This window comes from Chiroxiphia lanceolata, chromosome Z, assembly GCF_009829145.1.
Source record: "Chiroxiphia lanceolata isolate bChiLan1 chromosome Z, bChiLan1.pri, whole genome shotgun sequence".
Classification (NCBI taxonomy): Eukaryota; Metazoa; Chordata; class Aves; order Passeriformes; family Pipridae; genus Chiroxiphia; species Chiroxiphia lanceolata.
The window spans coordinates 14,516,690-14,536,605 of NC_045671.1; the positions used below are offsets into that span (position 1 = coordinate 14,516,690).

A 19,916-nucleotide genomic window follows, 5' to 3' on the forward strand; every position below is an offset into this window, starting at 1 on the left:
TCCCTCCCCCCGCCCCCATTCCCAGGCAGGAGGTCTCCAGGCACTGGGGACACCCGTGCCCAGGAGTCACCAGCCAGTCCAGACATCTACCCTCCCTTGGGCTTGTCCCCTGCCATTGAGAATCATAGAATGACAGAATTAATTATTAAGGGGTTGGAATGGACGCTAAAGATCATCTAGTCCCAATGCCCATATGATGGGCAGGGACATCTCCCACTAGACCAGACTGCTCAAGGCTTTATCCAACCTGGTCTTGAACAGCACCAGGGTTGAGGCATCCACAACTTCCCTGGGCAACCTGTTCCAGTGTCTCGCCACCCTCACAGTAAAGAGTTTCTTCCTAACATCTAACCTAAATTTCCCATCTTTCAGTGTGTACCCATAAAGAAGATGGTGCCACAACCAAAGCTGCCACCAAATGTTTCTCTCACAAACGTGTGGCTGAGGAAAAGCGGTGTCTGTGCCCAAAACACGTGAACGGCTCCTCCCAGGGGCTCAGGGTATCAGGCCTGGCCTCCCTCCGTGCCAGCAGCCCTTGTGCCTCCTGCTTCTGCCCAGCCCTCTCTCCATGCCTCCCAGTCCCTGTCCCCGTCCCCTTCCCCGTTCGCCCCTCCCACCGCTTCTTTCCGGCCTCGCCTTCGCGTTTCCTGCCGGGGCGGAGGAGGTTTGTCCCTGCGGCGCTGCCGTCTCGCAGCGGCTCCGCTCAGCGTCATGGCGCTGTCTCTCTCAATGTCAGCGGCCCTGAGGCGCCTCCTCGCCTGGAGCGGTGCGGCCGCGGCCCGCCCGCCGCCGCCCAGGTAACGGCAACGCGGCCGCCCCGCCGCCCACACGGCAGGCACCGCGGCGGCCCAGTGCCCCTGGGGGCCGGAGGAGCCCGTCCCCGGCCGTGCCGGGCCGGGGGTGCTGCGCAGGGCCGGGCCGCGGGCGGGGGGCGGCCAGGCGGGCGAGGGGCAGAGTCTTCCTGCGTGTCTGTCCGTGTCTGGCTTTGCGTGTCTGGGTCTGCCCGTGAGTGTCCTTGCCGCCCGGCTAGCGGTGACCGCCCGCCCAGTGTCCTTGCGGCGCCCGGAGGTCGAGAGCTGGTGACAGGGCCTCATTGCCGAGGAGCCTCCCCTCGACAGCAGCTCTTCTCCGAGATTTGCACCCCACTGTCCTGTTCTCTACCTTGTAGCCTTTCCTCTTTACCCCCTTCTCCAAATACGTTACCTCTTTATTGGGGTGCATAGCTATTTCTTCACTGATCTCCTAAAAATAATGCTGAAAATAGGTGTATAGTTTTTGGTGGCTCATTGTTGTTTGTTTCTTTAATGCAGAGGTGTGTGTTAAAAGGCCAGTACATGACCTAACCTGCAGTCGAAGATGCATGCGTATGTTTCCTGCTGTGCATCTCACAGGACTTAGGCTTCTGTAAGGCTCCCTTCTGACAGCAAGAAATAAAGTAGTTCAATGCCATTAACTGTGATTTGGAGGGTTTGCTTTTCAGTGTTACTTGGGTCTCTACATATAAACACAAGTTAGTTTCAGTAATTTTATTTAAATCTGTGGGGGTCTTTATACATGTATGTGTGTGTGTGTGTATATATAAACACAGAGAAAGCTATATATGCACACATAGAGAAAAAAGAAGTATAACCATATTATTTTTTGACATTTTTGTGCTCTCATTGTCCCATTAATTCCTTCTAGCTTCTCCTTTTTAAAATGGGACCTGTTTTATGGCATTGAAAGTTAGGTCTCAGTCTCCTAAATATGCTGTCGAATCTGTGAGTATGAAGTTTGTAATTCCTGTATGCTAATGCAGAAATTTGCTGTTTGTGTTCGACTGCTTGTTTTTGCCCATCTCTCTGGTTTTGACAGAACTGCTGCCTGTGCCATGTGGTAAATTGGGTCAGTCAAGTGATTCGGGTTAAAAATAATTCTGTTCGTTTGTTTTAAAGTTTTACCACTCTGTGTTGAAGTAGTTATTTCAGAAAAGATAGTAGGGTGTAGCAGGGGTGGGTATGAACAGCATGGAAATGTGAGGTAGGAACTCCTAAGTAGGGATTTCTTTTTTGAAACGGTACCTTAGGTTCCTTCCGTGCCACAGAGGAAGTAGAAGAATTAGTGTCCCTTACTGCTTTTAGTAAGAGGGATGTTGAAAATACTCCAGGCCTGAGAGGGAATGGAACTTATGCTTCACATTCCATAGGAGAGTGGCCTTATCATGAATCAGGGGGTTTCTTGGAGAAGCAGGAGAGAAGAACATTATGAGTTTGTCTTACTTCAAGTTTTACACAGCTTTGCAGTCATTGCTTGTTGGAAGAGGGAGAATAAAGTTTTTTGTGGATTGAGGAAACAACATTTCAAAGTAAAGTACTCTTGGCACTATGAAGGAATGGTGGCAGCTGTCAGTCATTGCATAATTTTTGTAAAGTAATTATTTTCTTGATTAAATAGGCGTGAAACTTAACATCTTTCCTCTTGTCCACTACTGTTTTGTATGAAAAGAATTCTTAACCAGCCTCTGTAGTCTCCCTCCTTGCAAGTGAGAATCAGTGTACATAATTACAGAAAAGCATTTAGGGCTCTACATTATAAATTCAAGATGTCTTCCTTTACTCACAGTGGGGTAATAAAATTAGATGGAATTGCATGGGAGAAAGCGCGTATCTTGCTTTTGTGCTTTGTCTTACTTCTTGTAAGCCAACGCTGGGTTTGTTTTCCTTTGTTAGATACCATAACCTTTCTTAGGGAGCATGTAATTGCTTGTATTTTACCAGAAATCTAGATAAATTTCAGTGTACAAATAGATGCCTCAAAGTTTGGCAGTTTATAAGTCCCATTTCCAGCTTTAGTGTCTCACATCTCCCAACCTCACACAGTTGAATCTTACTCTACAAACTACTTATTTTCCAGTTATAATGATCAGCAAGTGTCCAAAAGCTAGTGATTTGCAGCATATCTTGCAATTGGATATATGGATCCAGAAATACTGGTTTACTTTCAGAAAAGTATTTTGACAGATACAGTTTGGTACAAGTAGCTTCTTTGTTTCAGAGTATATTTAAAGTATTTGTCTGTCTAATTTATTACTGGAGTAATCTATGTATTTGTCAAACTGTAGAAAGAATGTACTATACCAGTATGCTAGATGTAGGTCTTAAAGAAAATAAAGTAAATAAAGCCATTAGAATTACTAACAATAAAAATGGTCGCTGTTCTTAGGACATGACTAAAGAAGATGCTGGATTTGTCAACTGTGAGGGCATTTGAATGATTCTTACATTGCTTCAACAGTTTGCTTTTGTTTACTTAAATTCAGAGTAAGGTTTGGTTGGTAAAACTTTGTTAAGTTACAGTTGCATGTTATTTGCCTAAATTAGGTTATGAGGGGAATATAGCTGCTTATTGTTTGAACATTGTAGGATTAAATTTTAAACCTTCAAGATATAGTTTTATTTGCAGTGGGGTTTTTTTTTCTGATTTTTGCATGTGAAACTTCTCATACCTCTCCAGTTTTCAGAACTTCAATTCAATAATAATATATCTTCCCTCTGATTTTGAAAAGAATTCCCAAGATCACTTTTCAAGAGTTGCAAGAGAAATTCCGTTCTGATTTTCATGAGCAGTATTTGGTTCTTAGAAATTTTATGACATCTTCTAACACTGATTTTTCAGTACATGTTTAAGCACTTTAACATATGCATGCCCAAGCTGCCTGCTGATTATAAACTGGTGACTGGTAACGCAAAATGGGAATAAGTGTTTGGTCCAAAGTTAAGAGAACGTGCAGCAACATTCCTTGTATTTTTATGAAGTTCTGAGTGCCTGTTTTAAATCAGTTGTGCAGTGGTTACTGAGCCCCTCATTTTATCTGGTGGTGAGCCTAGTAGGCATCAGCACCTGGCTTGAGCTCATTCAGAAAGCGAAAGTGCATCCTTAGCTTAAGTCACATTTTTAAGCTTTCATGTTGTAAGATCTATCAAGGTTTCAGGAGCTTGAAATTATGTTGAACACGCTCTCTGGAGTTTGACCTAAAAACTGCAGTGTTTTCTTGTGTTAGAAAATACAGACAGGTGAAGCTGGGAAAAGAAACTTCAAAGAAATTTCTGCTGTCCTGGGAATCAGATGTTTGTTTCAAAACCACCAGTATGTCAGAGAAGCCCTTTATATCACAATATAAAGCCCTTTATATCTGCAATCAGAATATGGAGATATTAATTTCTGTTCCAGAAGCAGAATATTTTGTGTGTGCAGGTGTAATACCTGACAACGTGCTCTCCACATTTCATGATAATGGATTTTTCATGTCATTTTTCAGGTGGTTCTCTAAAATATGTTACCTTCCTCTTGTAATTCTGTTTAAAGACTCTGAGTATAATAGCAAATGTTTTGCTAGTTTATCATAAACAGATCCCTGAGGTTATGAAAGCAGATAATTATGGACACTTATGTAGTACAGAGCCTGTTATTCAATTCATACTCAAGAAACTGAGGAAACCTGGAATGCCATATAAGTCTCAGTTTTCAGTTAATGTCTATTTAAGCAAGCTACCCCCACAGTAAAAAAAGAGGAAGACATTTTTATGTTGCAAAATAAAGAACTTATAAAACATAGCAAAAAAATGTAATTTTTTATCTTGTCCTTTCCTGAAAAGTAGAGACAGTGTTTATTAACATTTTAAAAAAAAATTACTTCAAGATAATTAGCTTACTCTTTTGTCTTATTGTTTGGTTTGTTTTTTTTTTCCTTTCCTCAAATAATGTTGAGGTTTTCGTTGCATGTCCCTACCAAGTCATGCATTAAAACAGAGCTTAGTAGACTTCCCAGAGCTAGATCTGCGTAGTACAGAGAGCTGTATGAAGATGAACAAACCTCTCACTGAACCTGGTTAATAGAAGCACAATTTGGCCAGTGTTAGTGCTAGCCAGTGTGAGATGTTTGTCAAGTTTGGAATAAGTAGCATGTTGCAGCGGTTGTATTACTTATTACTTCATCCACCTGTAATGCGTGTCTCTTACTTACATTACTCCACACAATATAAGAGAGTGTGTGTGGTGGTGTTAGGTTCAGAAGTTTCACATCAGAAGTTTCAGTTTTCATTAATAAAAACCATAGTTCTGTAGAATTGAATGTTGTTAAAATTATTTCCAGTGAGATGTATCATCTGCATAGAGTGCTTGGAATAAAATTTGAAGATAACACCAGGTGAAGAAGTTTTTTGCAGTCTTGCTTTTGCTGTGTAAGTGGTGTTTATAGGTAGTTTCATTTTGGTTATTCACAGAGGAAAAAGACCTTTTAAAATACGTATTTGGCTGGAATTTTACCATTTTATCTTGACTATCTGTTTTGTTTTTAGTATATATCAGAGAAACTACAGTGAATCACACTAACTTACAACACAGTAGCACAACTGAAATCTGGAATGAAATTCCAGCGTGTTTTTTGGACATGAAATTGTGGTGAAATGGAGAGTTGGAGCAGGCTCAAGATGAAAGATGTGGAGAGACAAATGGACATAGACAAGTGGAGAAAAAGATGAAATCTGCTGCAGTTTGTACACTTAACAGGCATCAGTTTAAAAAACAAGACTCCAGGCAGCACTGAGTGTTTGTCTGATCTTATAGGCACCCTCAAGCAGTGGTTTGGGAGTAGGTGTTTCGTATGTCTAAGTGTTTAATTCATTTAAAATCCATTCCCTTTGACTCTGTCCACATTGTTCAAATAGTTATTTTGTGGTAAAGAGGGAGTCTGGGTGCCAAATCTTGCATGTTCACAGTGGCTTGAAAGCAGCATCACTGGTTATGTGTTGCAGTCACAGGTCCTTTGATGACAACCTGGTGTCTGGCTGTCGTGAAGAAAGGCCCTCTTTCCCTATCAATTTTGCGTACTTTGAGGGAGAGAAGAGGATATTTCTGACAAGTAGGATGATTTGAGCCCTCTTGCAGTCCTTTATGTAGGATCTCAAAGTTGCTAATCTACCATGACTTGAATAGTTGCAACAGGACAACATACTGTCTTATTCTGGGCTTTTGTGTTGTTCATGAATATTCACCGTTATTAGGATGTCAGAGTGACTCTGGTGAACTGGAATGGTATCTTAGGTATCTTAGATTTCCTGCTTTTGCCTTCTCTGTTTGGCATTATAGGAAGCGGGGTGTAGGAATGCTCCTTTGAAATAGAAAAAACAAGCTTTGGAAGGCCTCCATGAAGTCACAAGAATGTTGGATGTAATGGAACATGGGAGCAATAGGATGTTGCTGTCAATGTGAATTCTGTCACAATGAAAAAGTGAAATACTATATGTCGTAGTTTAGTAGTGAGCTCAGATCAAGATCATTCTAGTTCTTAAAGCTGTGTGGGATTCCTGTAATGTTGAAGTTCCTGTAAAGTTGAAGTACTTTCAGTATTGGTCTCTGTGATGAAGAGGACAGGTAGAAAGCTGTGCAGGTAAGAGGGGCAGAAAGGGAAAAGGATGGGACAGCCAAAGATTGAGAATGGGGGCAAGGAAGAGGTGCATTGTTCTGGAGATGGCCGTTTTTCTAATGTAATTATAGAGAAGTAAGTGGAGCAGGCATCATGACAGCAACATGTTCCTGGTAAAGCTTCTTAAATTGCTGTTAGTTACTGGGCATATAACTTTGAGTGTCTTATTTTAATTACATTCAGTTCCTTTACTTTTGGGATTAGAAACCCGAAGAGGGAGGAGTTAACGGTCTTCAGCAAGTGAAGGTTTAACAGAGACAAAAAGACAGATATTTAAGGTATATTTGTTTTGAAAGATAACAAGCAATGGGCTTACTTCTCCACTAAAACAGCTGTAAATTCTTCTAACCAGCTCTGTGGCAACTAGTCATTGTGGGCTCAGAACTGTAGGTTGCTTACCTAAAGTTTGGCATATCTTTAAAAAGGCATTATTACATGCAATAACAATTTTTTTCAAAAATATACTAATTTGAGAACCTAATAATCTTCATTCTCCTTTGAAGATTTGAAGGGGAGTGGAGATACAAATAAAACCCCAAAACTGCACCAAAACAAAAAACAAACAAAACCCCAAAAAAGCTATGGAGGGTAGTGGTGAAGTTTGTTGCCAATAGTATCCTAAAACAGAAGGACATATACTTTCCTTCAGGGACTAAACTATTTAAAATAGATTCTGATACTGCGTTTGAAAATGACACTTTGTTTTCAAGACAATCCACCAAACATTCTTTATGGAAAAGGCTTTCATGTTGGTATTTCCTAATACCAAATATTTGATATCTTGAAGTTTGAGAAATATATGTGTAGAACTTGTTGCAGTGAGTTGAAGCACATTTTTTGTCAAATAAATAATTTAATAGTAAGATTGTGAAATGTCACGTGAATATGTGAGGAAGGAGAATTCAAATGCCAGCTGTCAATAGATAGAATTTCTAATCTATGTTAGCAAAATAATAAAATTTGCTTTAGTGATGGAGGTTTAATATATACTGTTCAGCAGGTTTAACTCATCTGTATTTGATGAAAATTACTGTTTTAAGAGACTGAATTACTGAGAGGCTTATATAGTTAGCAGGGAAGCATGAACCTGCTCCCAAATAGTTTTTAAGAAAAAACAAGTTTAAAACAAAGTCTTCTTTTATACTAATAATTTCAGTAATTTGTATAATACTTAAGAGCTTAATGTTTTATATGTTTTACCCATGTTTTTGTCCTCATGGCGATACACTGGATTTGGATAAGCTTTTAAAATTATTTTGTAAGCATTTGATTCTGAGTGTGTTAAAAAGTATACCTCCAAACTGTCTTAAGATCACATCCTTTATTATTTCTCATAAAAGATACTGCTAAGCTAGCAAGAGGCAAGCTGAACAGTTAACATTACCTTCTTTATAATGTGTATTTCCATATTTCCTAAGAAATGAATGGTGTTATTTCTGTCTGACTTACAAAGTGTAGTTGTTCTCTCCTAGCAGTGTAACAGTGTATTTATGTACCATTTTGTCATTAGCCACTTCCTAGCTGCAGTAGTTTCTGTGTGAATCTTCCCTTGACCCATGGATGATGTTGAGAAAGTAAATTAACTTTTGAGTCAATAAGACAGACTGTAAACAGCTCCAGAATGTGTGTGGGCAGACAATTCTTGCAGCTGCTTATTTTTGGAGTATTAACATGAAAGATTTCATAAACAGGTCCTATTCAGGTTTTTTTAAATCAGATTTCATGTATTTTTTATAAGATATTTGAAGACCTGTCTTTTATGAATTTATTCTGTTTGTGAATACTTCTGATAATGTCATTTACGATAAGTCTGTTGAAGTAATCTCCTACTAAATGTTAGCGATGCTATTTGTCTTGAAGTCCAGACTAAAATTTTGCTGCAGAGGACAGCTGTTTAATTGTTCATCTTTTCTATATCTTTCAGTAGTTTCAAAGGAAAAAAACGAGAAAGCTCTTCATGCAGTAGCTCTCATTGTTCTGTCACGTACTCGAAGAGTATTTGTATGTGCTGTGTAAGTTATAGGAAGGAAAATTCTGCAGCAGTGATGTTTTGTCATATGTCAGTGTTTGTGCCTACCAGAGAGAGAGAGAAAAAATCTGAATGTTGTTGTCTGAACTGGAATTCAAGAATAACGTTTGCATTTGAAACGCCAGTGTTGCCTTAAGGGTTTACTCCACTTTAGAAAAGGGTGAGTAATACCAAGACTAGCAGTCTCCTTTCAGAGAGCTAACAGGTGCTTAGGTAGTAAGAGTATTAAAAGAAAGAAAGAAAGAATAGTACTGGTGGAGGAGAGGATCAGTGTATAGGTAAGAATACAAGGGAACACACAAATAGGATAGCTAATGAGGTTATTTTAATTCTCAAAGGTGAGTTCTCAAAAATGCTTGTAAGATGTGTTTACATTAATAAATAATGGTAAATGGAAAGAAAAGTTATTATTGAAAAACAGGGCACTCAAGTTTCTTTGAAAGTAGACTTAATTTATGTAACTTGGTAGTTTCATTATATTACTCTTGTAACACAAAATAATTTGTCCTTCAACAATTTAAAAAATTGTTGTCCTAAGATTACAGATGCAGATATACTATGCAAAAGAAAGGACTTTTTTTTTTTTTAGCTGGTGCCATGTAGTTGTTGCTTGCACTTGTATGTAGAGTAGAAGTTAAAGTTTTGGTGTGATAATTTTTTTTAAAACTTCTGTTGGAAACACTTACATGGGTTGCTTACATTTCAGCCAACTATTTGTTTTCGTCTTAAGACAGATGTATATTGTAGAAGGTATTTAACCACACTGGCACCCACAACTAAAAACCTCTGTAGTTAGTATATTTTTAAAGTAAGATTTAAAATTAGTCATTACAGAGAGACTACATAGAAATTAAGTCCTTTGCTTTGGTTGCAAAGTAGTGAGGCTGAAAAACAAGTGCACCTTGCAATATTGTATACACTGGGAAAAAAATCTGTATTTGATAGGAATTAATGTAGCAAAGTGTCAGGGAGAGGCAAGGGCTGTCTGCTCCTGCAGGTAAGGCAAGCTGGGAGCTGAAGGTGACCACAGCAAGGACAGTGCCCTTACTAACGAGGATAAGAGCCAGAGCCAGGCCTGCAGGTGGGTGCACTAATGATGTCACTTAGGCAAGGGCTGAAGACCCATGGTGAGCTTTTAAATGGAACTCCAGGGCCAAAGGCTGGGATCATGGAGGTCCTGTGTGAGGTCCTGTGTGAGGCCGGTCACGGCCATTAACACCTATTAATGCCCTTAGGACCATGATGCATGGTCTGACAGAGTTTATCTTCAGGCCGCTAATGTTACAGCACTTGAAAACTCAAATTATTTTCTTGCATCTAAGGTGGCATGTAACTCTGGAGTCAAAAATGTATTGAAATATCATGGGGGTTGTTTCCCTCAAGGGTGCGTGAAAAGGAAGTTGGAAATATGTCAGCAAAAGAACAATGTGAACAGACTGGTCAAGTGATGTGATTAAGGTGTGTGGCATAATGGAGAGTAGCTAAGGTATGTGATAACTGAGGAATGGCAACGGTTCAAAGGGGAATTGAGGATGAAAACCTGATGTCAGAAAGGAAGTTGAAGAGTAAGGTGGCTGAGACAAGGCAAAATTCACAAATCAAGTGTGAAATAAAATCATACACAATAATATTAGCTACATTGTCCCATCTTCATCCAGAACAACTGGAGAGAGCATACAGTTCTGAAAAGTGACCCTCTGTATGTCGCATTCCATTTGTGAACATATGACTGTCTCTGAGTGGCTTGTACTACAAACATAAATTAATATATATCTCTTAAAACAGTTTGTCATAGCTGCCCAACAGCTGAGGCCTACTAGCCAAACAGCTTATTTGGCTTTTGTGAACCATTATAAACAAAGACATAGTTTTCCAGTAACACTTTAAATGATTCTTTTTTGTGCTGTAGTTCACAGCTCAAATGTTTGAAAGCATTAAATAAGAAAGAAGTTGCTTTTGTATATATGCCATATTTTACAGACCTTGTATTATTAGAAAAAGAATTCATTAAGCTTGTAAGTGCAGTCAAATGGAAAGACTAAATCAGTAGGAAAGGATAGGGAGAAAATACAGGACCATGCTATGCCAGAAATCAGTTGGCAAACACAGAGGAATCTTTACTTTTTTTTTTTTTTGTTAATTTTACATGATTCAAAGGCTCTTTTTCAAAATGCACAAGCTAAGACAGAGGTGGGTTGTGGAACATTAGTTTCATTCCTCACAGTTTTGAAATTAAACCCTTTGACTTTTGTTGTTCTTTTTTATAAAGAGCACATTTTTTAGTTTTGTCAAGTTATATGGATGCCTGAATGTGTATATGTGGGGAGTCTGACATTTAGAAAGCACAAACAGAGCAAATGTGTCACCTGTGTATTTTGTCTTTAATCCCTATATAACTTTTCTCTCTTCCTTTTAACTTTATTAGGCTTTCTAACTAGAGAATGTAAAATTCAGTTGATAGTTGATATGGGCTGTGCAACATTTCTAGCATTGTTTGTCTTCTGACCAACTTGCCCATAAGAGGCGTCTGGTTCTTGGGGAGCCTGCTGCTCTCAGGTTGTGAACTGAGGTTAATTCCTAAGATTAGGTCTTCTGGTTTGGAGAGTAGCATGTAATGAAATGGTTTATCAGCAACTGTACAGATGGCAGTAGTTGAGAGCTCCTGTTACCTGAGAGCAGTTGGACAGCTTAGAAATTATGTATTCTATTGCTGTAAAAGTAGTACATCACATCTCCTTTCATAATGAGTTTTATCATTTCTACAAAAAAACCTCACTTAAATTATTTTGGGTAATTTTATTCTTAACACTTTAAGGCCGTCTCTCAAAAGCATTTCTAGTCTGTTTGCTGTTATCTGTCAGAGGCCACTGGCATACTCGGAGTCAGGTACATATGAGGGTCTAGGAGCATGACTTTTTCCAGATGTTTAGTTGTGAATAATGACTCAATTTGTGTCCAAGCACATTGAGAAATGCTTTAATATCAGCCAGAGATTTGCAGAGAACTGTTTCAGGATGTGCAGCTGTCACTTGCCACTGTGCTGACTTGAACCTAAGCTAGCTCTGTGAGTTTTTGCCTGAACCGTTCCTCAGCTCAAACTGTTTTCATTGTGTGAATGGTTATACTCAAAGGCATGGTGGAGACACCTGTATAACTCTGCAGGAGTAGGCTGAGCCTGCCTTTGTGTACTGTCTGCCTGATGTGGAGCCTTCTGAAGGGCTGGTCTTTGTTGTGTGCTCAGTGGTGTCTGCTCAGTTAACTGGCTACTCAAATGGGCCCTGTCTGAGCTGGGGACAGTGCAGACTTGGTACTAAGCTAATCTTTCTTATTACTTCTTGACTGCAAGAAAGGTGGTTAAATGAGGAAAATTGATGGTGGGCAACTCAAGTCATGTCTTAACAAAGCTGACTTGTGTCCTGGGGGCTTAACTGGAGTTCAGAAGTGGCTACAGTGGGGGTAATTCTGGAAGAACCATGTCTGTCTTTGCGTTGTAGCAGTGGGTCAGCTGATACCTTGTTTGAATATAGATAGGTCAGTAGCATTTTCCCAACTGTGGGATAATTGAAGTAGAATCTAAAATAACTAAAATTTGATTGTTTGCTACATAATGAAGGATTTACTAGTTGAAAATTTAACTAATTTCAAAGAATCAGAGAATATCCTGAGTTGGAAGAGACTCACAAGGATCATTGAGTCCAGCTCCTGGCCCTGCAGTGGACAACTCTAAGAATTCCACTATGTGCCTGAGGGCATTGTCCAAACACTTTTTGAACTCTGTCAGGCTTAGTGCTGTGACCGCTTCCGTGGGGAGCCTGTTTCAGTACCCAACCACCCTCTGGGTGGTCTGAACCTCCCCTGACACAGTGTCAGGCCATTCCCTCGGGTCCTATCACTGGTCACCAGAGAGAAGAGATTAGTGTCTACCCCCATCTTCCCCTCATGAGGAAGTTGTAGACTGCAATGAGGTCTCCCCTCAGTCTCCTCCAAGTGGAACAGCTGCTCCACATACAGCTTCCCCTCCAGACCCTTCATCATCCTTGTTGCCCTCCTTTGGACGCTAATAGCTTAATGTCTTTTTTATATTGTGGTGCCCAAAACAGCACACAGTATTCAAGGTGAGGCCGCACCATCGCAGTGCAGAGCGGGACAATCCCCTCCCTCAACTGGCTGGCGATGCTTTGCCTGACGCCCCCCAGGACGCGGTTTGGCCCTTGTGGCTGCCAGGGCACTGCTGACTCATATTCAACTTGCCATTGACCAGGATCCCCAGTTTCCTTTCTGCAGTGCTGCTCTTCAGCCTCTTCTTCATCAGTCTCTTTGTACATCCAGTGTTGCCCCTTCTAGGTGCAGAATCTGGCACTTGCCCTTGTTAAACTTCATTTGGTTGGTGATTGCCCATCTCTCTGTTTGTCAGGATCTCTTGGTGCAGCCTCTCTGTCTTTGAGGGAGTCAGCAGCTCCTCCCAGTTTAGTATCATTGTCAAACTTGCTTAGTATCCCTTCCAGTCCTGCATCCAGGTCATTTATGAAGATGTTGAAGAGCACAGAGCCTAAGATGGAGCCCTGTGGAACCCCACTAGTGACAGGTAACCAATCTGATGTCACTCCATTCACTATCGCCCTCTGTGCCTGACCCATAATCCAATTGCTCACCCACCACATGATGTGTTCATCCAGCTGTGTGCTAGACATTTTGTCCAGAAGGATCCTGTGAGAGACAGTATCAAAAGTTTCACTGAAATGCAAAAAGATTACATCAACTGGCTTCTCTTTATCAGCTGGTTAACTAGAGTTACCTGCCATAGAAGGAAATTGAGAAGCAGGACTGTTCCATTGTGAAGACGTGCTGGCTGTGACTGATGGCTGTGTTGTTGTTCAGGTGTTTTTCAATAACTCTCAGAATAATCTTCTCCGTAGTTTTACCAGGCACTAAAGTGAGACAGGCCTGTAGTTTAATGTTTATAAAGGCAGGTGAACTTAACATTTAGCTTTGAAGATGCACACTGTAAGTCAAATGCTTATTTTCATGCTTATTCAGTACATTTATATAACCATTGCTTCTTTTCAGAAGGCATGCCTAACAGAAAAGCATAGTTGTTGCCCTGTTTTCCAAACACACACCTGGGAAATAGGAAAAAAAAATATTTCATATGAACTTTTTAGCAAGTAGAAGCAGTGTTTATATATTTGTATTTCCATTTTGGTCATTTTTACCACTTAAGACAGAAATGTCAGTAGTTTAGCTTAAATGGTATTGCATTTATCCATTCAGAAACATAATTTACTGTGTTTATAATTTAACATTTTACAGGCAACGGAAAAAGTATGATTAGCCGATATTGTCAGAGTGTGAAAGTATTTATTAATGAGGAACTTACTTTTCCTCCAACCACAAAAGTTACTCATGCAGTTGCAACTACAATATAGAACTACATGGTCTCCACAGGCAGTGTTTGGCATTATATTCCAAATTTTGCTTCTGTTGGGATGTAGTAAGACTAGTAAATGAATCTGGGTAAAAATAAAATGCTGTGGACTCTAAGTCATTATCACTTGAATTATGATAGTGAATTTAATACCAAGGAAGCATTATCCCACTGTATTTGAATTCATCTCTCACAAGTTCTACTTTACAAGCTGTTTTTATGAAAATGTATTATATTGGGATTGAATACTGTGATCTGTCCTGTATTCAACATTGTATAACAGGCAGTCAGTTTTAGTCTGTTTAATCACAGTGCATGACTAGGTTGGAGGCTGTGGAAGTTGAGCAGGTAGTTTCTGTGTTCTTTTTGTTCAGAATTTAATGGTTTTAGGGTGGCTGTACATCGTGGAGCTTACGTTATTCTTTATAAATGCGATAATGTTAAAAAAGGCTGGTTTCATAAGAATTAATGTCTATTCAATGTATTGAATGATTCATCATGGCTTCTGCTTCTGGATATATGTATATTCACACCTCCTGGTACCCTGGTCATTTGGTATCAGAATACTTAAAACACCATATAGACTTACTTCTCAGTGACTATTTTGATCTTTCATGTGGCACATGGGGTTTTCTTCAAGACTTTGTTTCACCTATATGTTGTGGTCTGATTACCTGTTTTGTGATACCTGGTTTTCTTTAACATATCTCCTACAGTTGACCAAAAGGGGGTGCTAATAGATCAAACAGTCAGATTTGTTGCATAAAGAGGTTAAGGAGATGTTTTTGTGCAATGGATCAAGTCCCAGCTACTGAATTTTATCAGGTAAATACCAGTTTTCACATCTGGGTGTTGTGTAACATTCCAGTCACAGCATTGTTCTCCATGGAAGGGAAATTCATGCCGTGTAAATATGGCAGCTTCTTACCATGTAGGAGTTAAGCATGGGCTACTTAGCAGATATTTAAGATGTTCAAATTTGTTGAATTTTAGAGATTGAATACAGGTACATAGAACTAGCAGGTTATATGTTCAACTCAGATGCCTTAATATCCTTTATCCTGATATCACAAAAGACATCTGCTGTCCATTTTTTTATTGTTTGATTTCTCCTGTTCTACAGAACTGGTTAATGGCATCAGCAGAGCTGGGGCCTCTAAAGAAGAAGGAAAAAGGAGACCTAAGTAGGTTTCCTGCAACAAGGAACTCTGTGTCCTTATCCCACAGTGGGAAAGATGGTTGAGAGACCTGATACTGGTATGGATATTTTAGTTCTCTTGCAGACTGGAGAACTTCCAGTGGTTTCTCACAGAACCTCTTCATTTGTGTAGCAGAGATGTAGAACCCGTTTGTGACTTGGCTGGAGCAGCAGATGATGGCGGAAGGGGAGTACACACTCCTCGTGGAAGACGTGGTTAGGTGATCACAGCCATTTGTTTTTCCAGGACACATGATACCTATAGAAAGTTTTGAACTCTACAAATGCCCGTTTTCACTAGTAGTCCTCATTAATTCATTTCATGTTACTGAGCTGATGTAAGACTTTACACGTATTTAATAAGAAGACTATTAAGTGTAGTCTTTGCCAAATTTCTATTCCTGTCTTCTCTACACAGTATAAAAGACATTTAAATGTATTGTGAGACTCTAAAATAACAAATGGCAGCTGTAACTCATTCTAGATGTAACGTTCAGTTCTGTTATGCCACTATAAAGAACTGTGCACTGTGGAAGAAAAAGTTACTTTAACCTTTTTAAAATTCCTAACACTAAAACACAGAAATATAAAAGTATATTGTTTCGTAACACATATAAAAACAGAGTTCATGCTGAACTGATCAGATTGATGGTAAAGACAAAATTTTGTTATACAACATTACAGTTTAAGTGAACTTTAAAAATTAGCATAATTAAATAATAATCTATTGAAAATATTAACTTATAATAGTATAAAATAATGGCACAGGATCATATAGATCAAGTTTAAGGAATTTATATGCCCGATACAGTAGCATGGGGTGGGCAGAAAATACTTTTGTAAGTACAAACTAAATGACAATTTGAATGATGGTCTCAGAAGGCAAAGGAGCTGCTATACTGTGGGAAAGTATATGCAAAATCATAAAGGGCACAGGTGACTTCTTTTTGTAAACCTTAATTTTACTTTTGTCTTCTGTAATTTTCAAGGGTTCTTATTTTAAAAGGCTAGCTGTTCTAATAAACCCCGGCTTTTAAAATTAAAAGCTTGTTTGTTCATCACTAATGAGCTTGCTATCAGGAAAGCATTTGGGCAGATCAACAACAGAGCTGTGGCCAGTTTGGAGTCTTGTCACACTTAGTTTATTAGATAGTAACTATGAAAGAAGTTTGTTTGATATGTGTTTTGAATAGGGTATTAATGGGCCTAGAAGGTAGCAGTGTTTATTGTTGCTACCTACATATAAAACTCTCTTTATGGTTTCTGAAATTCAGAATTATTTTACCAGTCTATTTATGAATATTTGAAGTATTCTGTGTACAGTAATTTTAAATGAGAGTTTGATTAGCCTTTGAAGAGGGTAGAAATGGAACTTCCTGGTCTTAAGGCTTCATCACAAGATATTTCAGCAGGGGGAAAAAAAAAGCATAAGCAGTCAAAAAGAGGCAAAATGGGGTAATGCATACTCGTGTTGCTTACAAAGAGAAAGGAAGAAAATAGCTTACCTTTCCAGAGGTCAGTAGCAGAAAAAAAGCAGTAGAACTTCATGAGAATGGAACTGTCAAATTGTGTTTTATTCTTCTGCAAGTTTATCCATCACAAAAGCTATCTAAAAGTTGGCCTGAATTTGGGCAGAAGCAAATATTAATGGGAAATTTTGTTAGAATTACTGTATTGTTCAGGGCATAATAAAAGGCTTAAATTGAGTTGTACTTTAATGATTTAGATTGCATATTCATTTAATTTGAAGGTAGAATAGGTGTTGTAAAGTTTATACAATTTCTAAGGGGAATCTTGAGCGATGAAATGATACTTGCTATTGTGGGAGTTTGAGAAGAAAAGATTGTGTGAAAAAGGTCTGTTTCCTGGTTTTCTCCTCAGTTAAGTACCTCACATTAGGGACAAACTTGAAATGAAGCCTGTTGAAAATTAAACAAACATTCTGGGAATCAAGAAACACTTTCTAGTGACTTCCAAATAGTAGTATTTCAGTTAACATGGTATTTCAGAGATGCTGGTATTTTCCAAGCTCCAGATTACTTTCCTATGAGAGATGCAACAAATGGAAGAATCAACAGCCTGTCATCTTTAAAGCAAAACTGGTATTTAATGTATTTTCACATGGGGGTCTCTCTTTCACTGACTTAAGATTCGCTTTCCTAGTCTAGTCCAAAAGCCAATTTTCAATCACTTTTCAATTAAGAAGTCCTGAAAGAAAATACGTGCTTTCCAACTCACTGCAATCCAGGGATGGACAGAAGGCAACATATGTAAGAAATGTACAAGGTTTCAAATTCCGGCAACAATTGGGCATGTTCCAGAACCACGTAGTCAAAAGAAATGGCTTTGAAAGGTGATGAAGAGGAGTAGAAGATGGCTTAGGTTAGTAAACTGTCCATCTGTTTTTGAAGAAGAGCTGAAACATCATGGGCAGCTGCAAGGTGTGTTGCCTTGCAAATTACCCCAGTTGACAGAGACACCTTGTGCAAAAAAATCAGCTACTCCTGTATAAAATGTGGAGGCATCTCAGAAAGAACTGCCAACCTTTATCTGGTGGGAGTTTTGCCCTGCCCTTCCCTATTAACTATAAAGGTGCTAGTAAAAACAGTGTCAAATGACATAATGCTGAGTGGAAATAATTTTGGAAGGGCATGGCATTTATACTTCTGAAAGCTTTTCCAATTTAAAACAAAACAAGCAACCCCCACACAACCATATTCAAACTGATGTGTGCTAAATTTTGTTCCAAATTGAACTTATATTACAAGAAAAAATATGATTATGATCAACCTTATTACAATCCTTGTGTGCCCAAATCTTTACATCTTGATCAGACCTCTTCACAGAGCAAGGGTCAGAGAACTTCTTGATTCATAGTCTAGATTACTTTTCTTTACAGAAGGGATTAATTAAATTGCATAATCCAATGTTGTTCTTTGGACGTATGTTGTGTTGTGAACACTGTTTCATGTAAAGTTCCAGAATACCTGCAGAATGCTACTTTGATACTAAAGCTACTGAAGCAGGGAAGAAACTGATTTTCCTATTACAATGGTTTTTTGCCTTATTTAAGATTGGACATTTTGTGGCTTCAGCTACTTAAGACTGGAACACAAGTGTAATGCTGTTCAGAATATTCTTAGGATAACTTCTGTCTTGGTGTGTTATTCAATAAGAACCATATAACAAGCTTTTATCGTAGAACTCTGGTATCTGTCTATTCTGTTTTTATGCTATATTATTTTACATGCATAAATTAAAAAAATAGTAGCTCTGTTGAGCCAGAAGCTCTCTGGTACAGAGGTTTTTGAGGTAATGGAGTGGTTACCTTTGATATTTATTAAATTGTTTTCCTTCCTTGCACTTGAAAACTTTTGGTTCTTCAAACAAAGTAATCTTCTAAACAGATTTTGTCACTCTAAATAGTAATAGATGTGTCTGTCCATGTCAGAGTTGCTGATTCTATAAACTTTGTGCTTTGGAGAATTTTTGAATTCCACTGAATCCATTTGAATTTCCATTGGCACATGAAAGGTAATTTAGTAGAGTGTAATCTGCATTAGAAGTATAGATTCAATATTACTGAACTTTGTTCAGTTGCTTAGTTTTGCAAGATTCTTGTGTTGTATAGACAACTCACTTCTTCCATTTTGCTTTCTCATTTGTTTAAGATGACCTTAATTAGATATGAAGCACACTATTGTCTACTTGGATTTCTCCAAGGGTTTTGATATGGTTTCTTACAGCCTCCTTCCAGAAAAATGGATGTGTTACAATCTAACAAAGTGACCCTTGCCATGCGTGGGGAACTGGTTGGCAGGCAGCACCGAGAGGGTGGTGGTACAACCCTCCCTTTCATGCTGGCAGCTGTCACAAGTGGGGTCCCCAGGGATCAATACTGGCCCCAGCACTTTTTGATATCATCATAAGTGATTGGTGGGATCATGTGTACCCTGATAAAGTTTGCTGATGATACCAAACTGAGTAGGGAACTAGTCACTTTGTAAAGGAGACTTACCTTGCAGGAAGACCTGGAAGGCTGGAAGAGTAGGCTAACAAGATCCTTATGAAGTTCCACAAGGGCAAGTTGTTGTCCTTGTAGCCTGGGAAATTGTAATCCAGGAGTGCAGCATAGTCTGGGTTCTGCGTGGCTGGGGACCAGCTCTGGGGAAAGGGACCTGGCGGTCCAGGAGGAAGACAAGCTCCGTGGGAATGATCTTCGCTACTCAGCAAAGAAAGGCAACAGGCTGCAGGGTTGCATCAACAAGGGCATCACCACTAGAGATGAAGAAGTTATTATCCCACTCTTTTCAACACTTGTCAGGCCACACCTGGAATACTGTATGGACAGGCTAGAGAGTCCAGAGAAGGGCCACAAAGCTGACCAAAGGACCAGGAATCCTGCTGTATAGGGAAAGGCTGAGAGAACTGAGTTTGTTCAGTCTTGAGAAGAGAAGGCTTACAGGAGACCTTGTCATCATGTTCCAGTATTTAAAAGATCCTTACGCAGAAGGTGGCGACTCCCTTTTTACAGGGAATCATATGGAAAGGAAATTAATGATACAAGTTACTCCTGGGGAGATTTCGGTTAGACACAAGAGGAGAATTTTTTACAATGTAGTAAGACAACCATTGGAACATTCTCCCCAGTGTTGGACAATTCAAAGATTTAGCTGGAGAGGGTGCTGGGCCATCTTGTCTAGACTGTGATTTTGCCAAGAAAGGTTGGAACAGATGGTCTTTGAGGTCCCCTTCCAACCTGGTATTCTATGATTAGCTCAGAGAATTAGGCTGCTTGGCT

At 39.3% G+C, this 19,916-nt stretch overlaps 1 protein-coding gene across 1 annotated transcript in view; it reads left to right on the forward strand.

The window, feature by feature from the left end:
* The first annotated feature begins 639 nt into the window (after window positions 1-639).
* Window positions 640-19,916, forward strand: part of NDUFS4 (NADH:ubiquinone oxidoreductase subunit S4) — a 47,318-nt gene continuing 28,041 nt past the window's right edge. Inside the window, exon 1 of the mRNA XM_032674812.1 lies at window positions 640-797. Coding sequence (XP_032530703.1) covers window positions 712-797 — 86 coding nt within the window. The 5' untranslated portion in view covers window positions 640-711. The remainder of the gene's footprint in view (window positions 798-19,916) is intronic.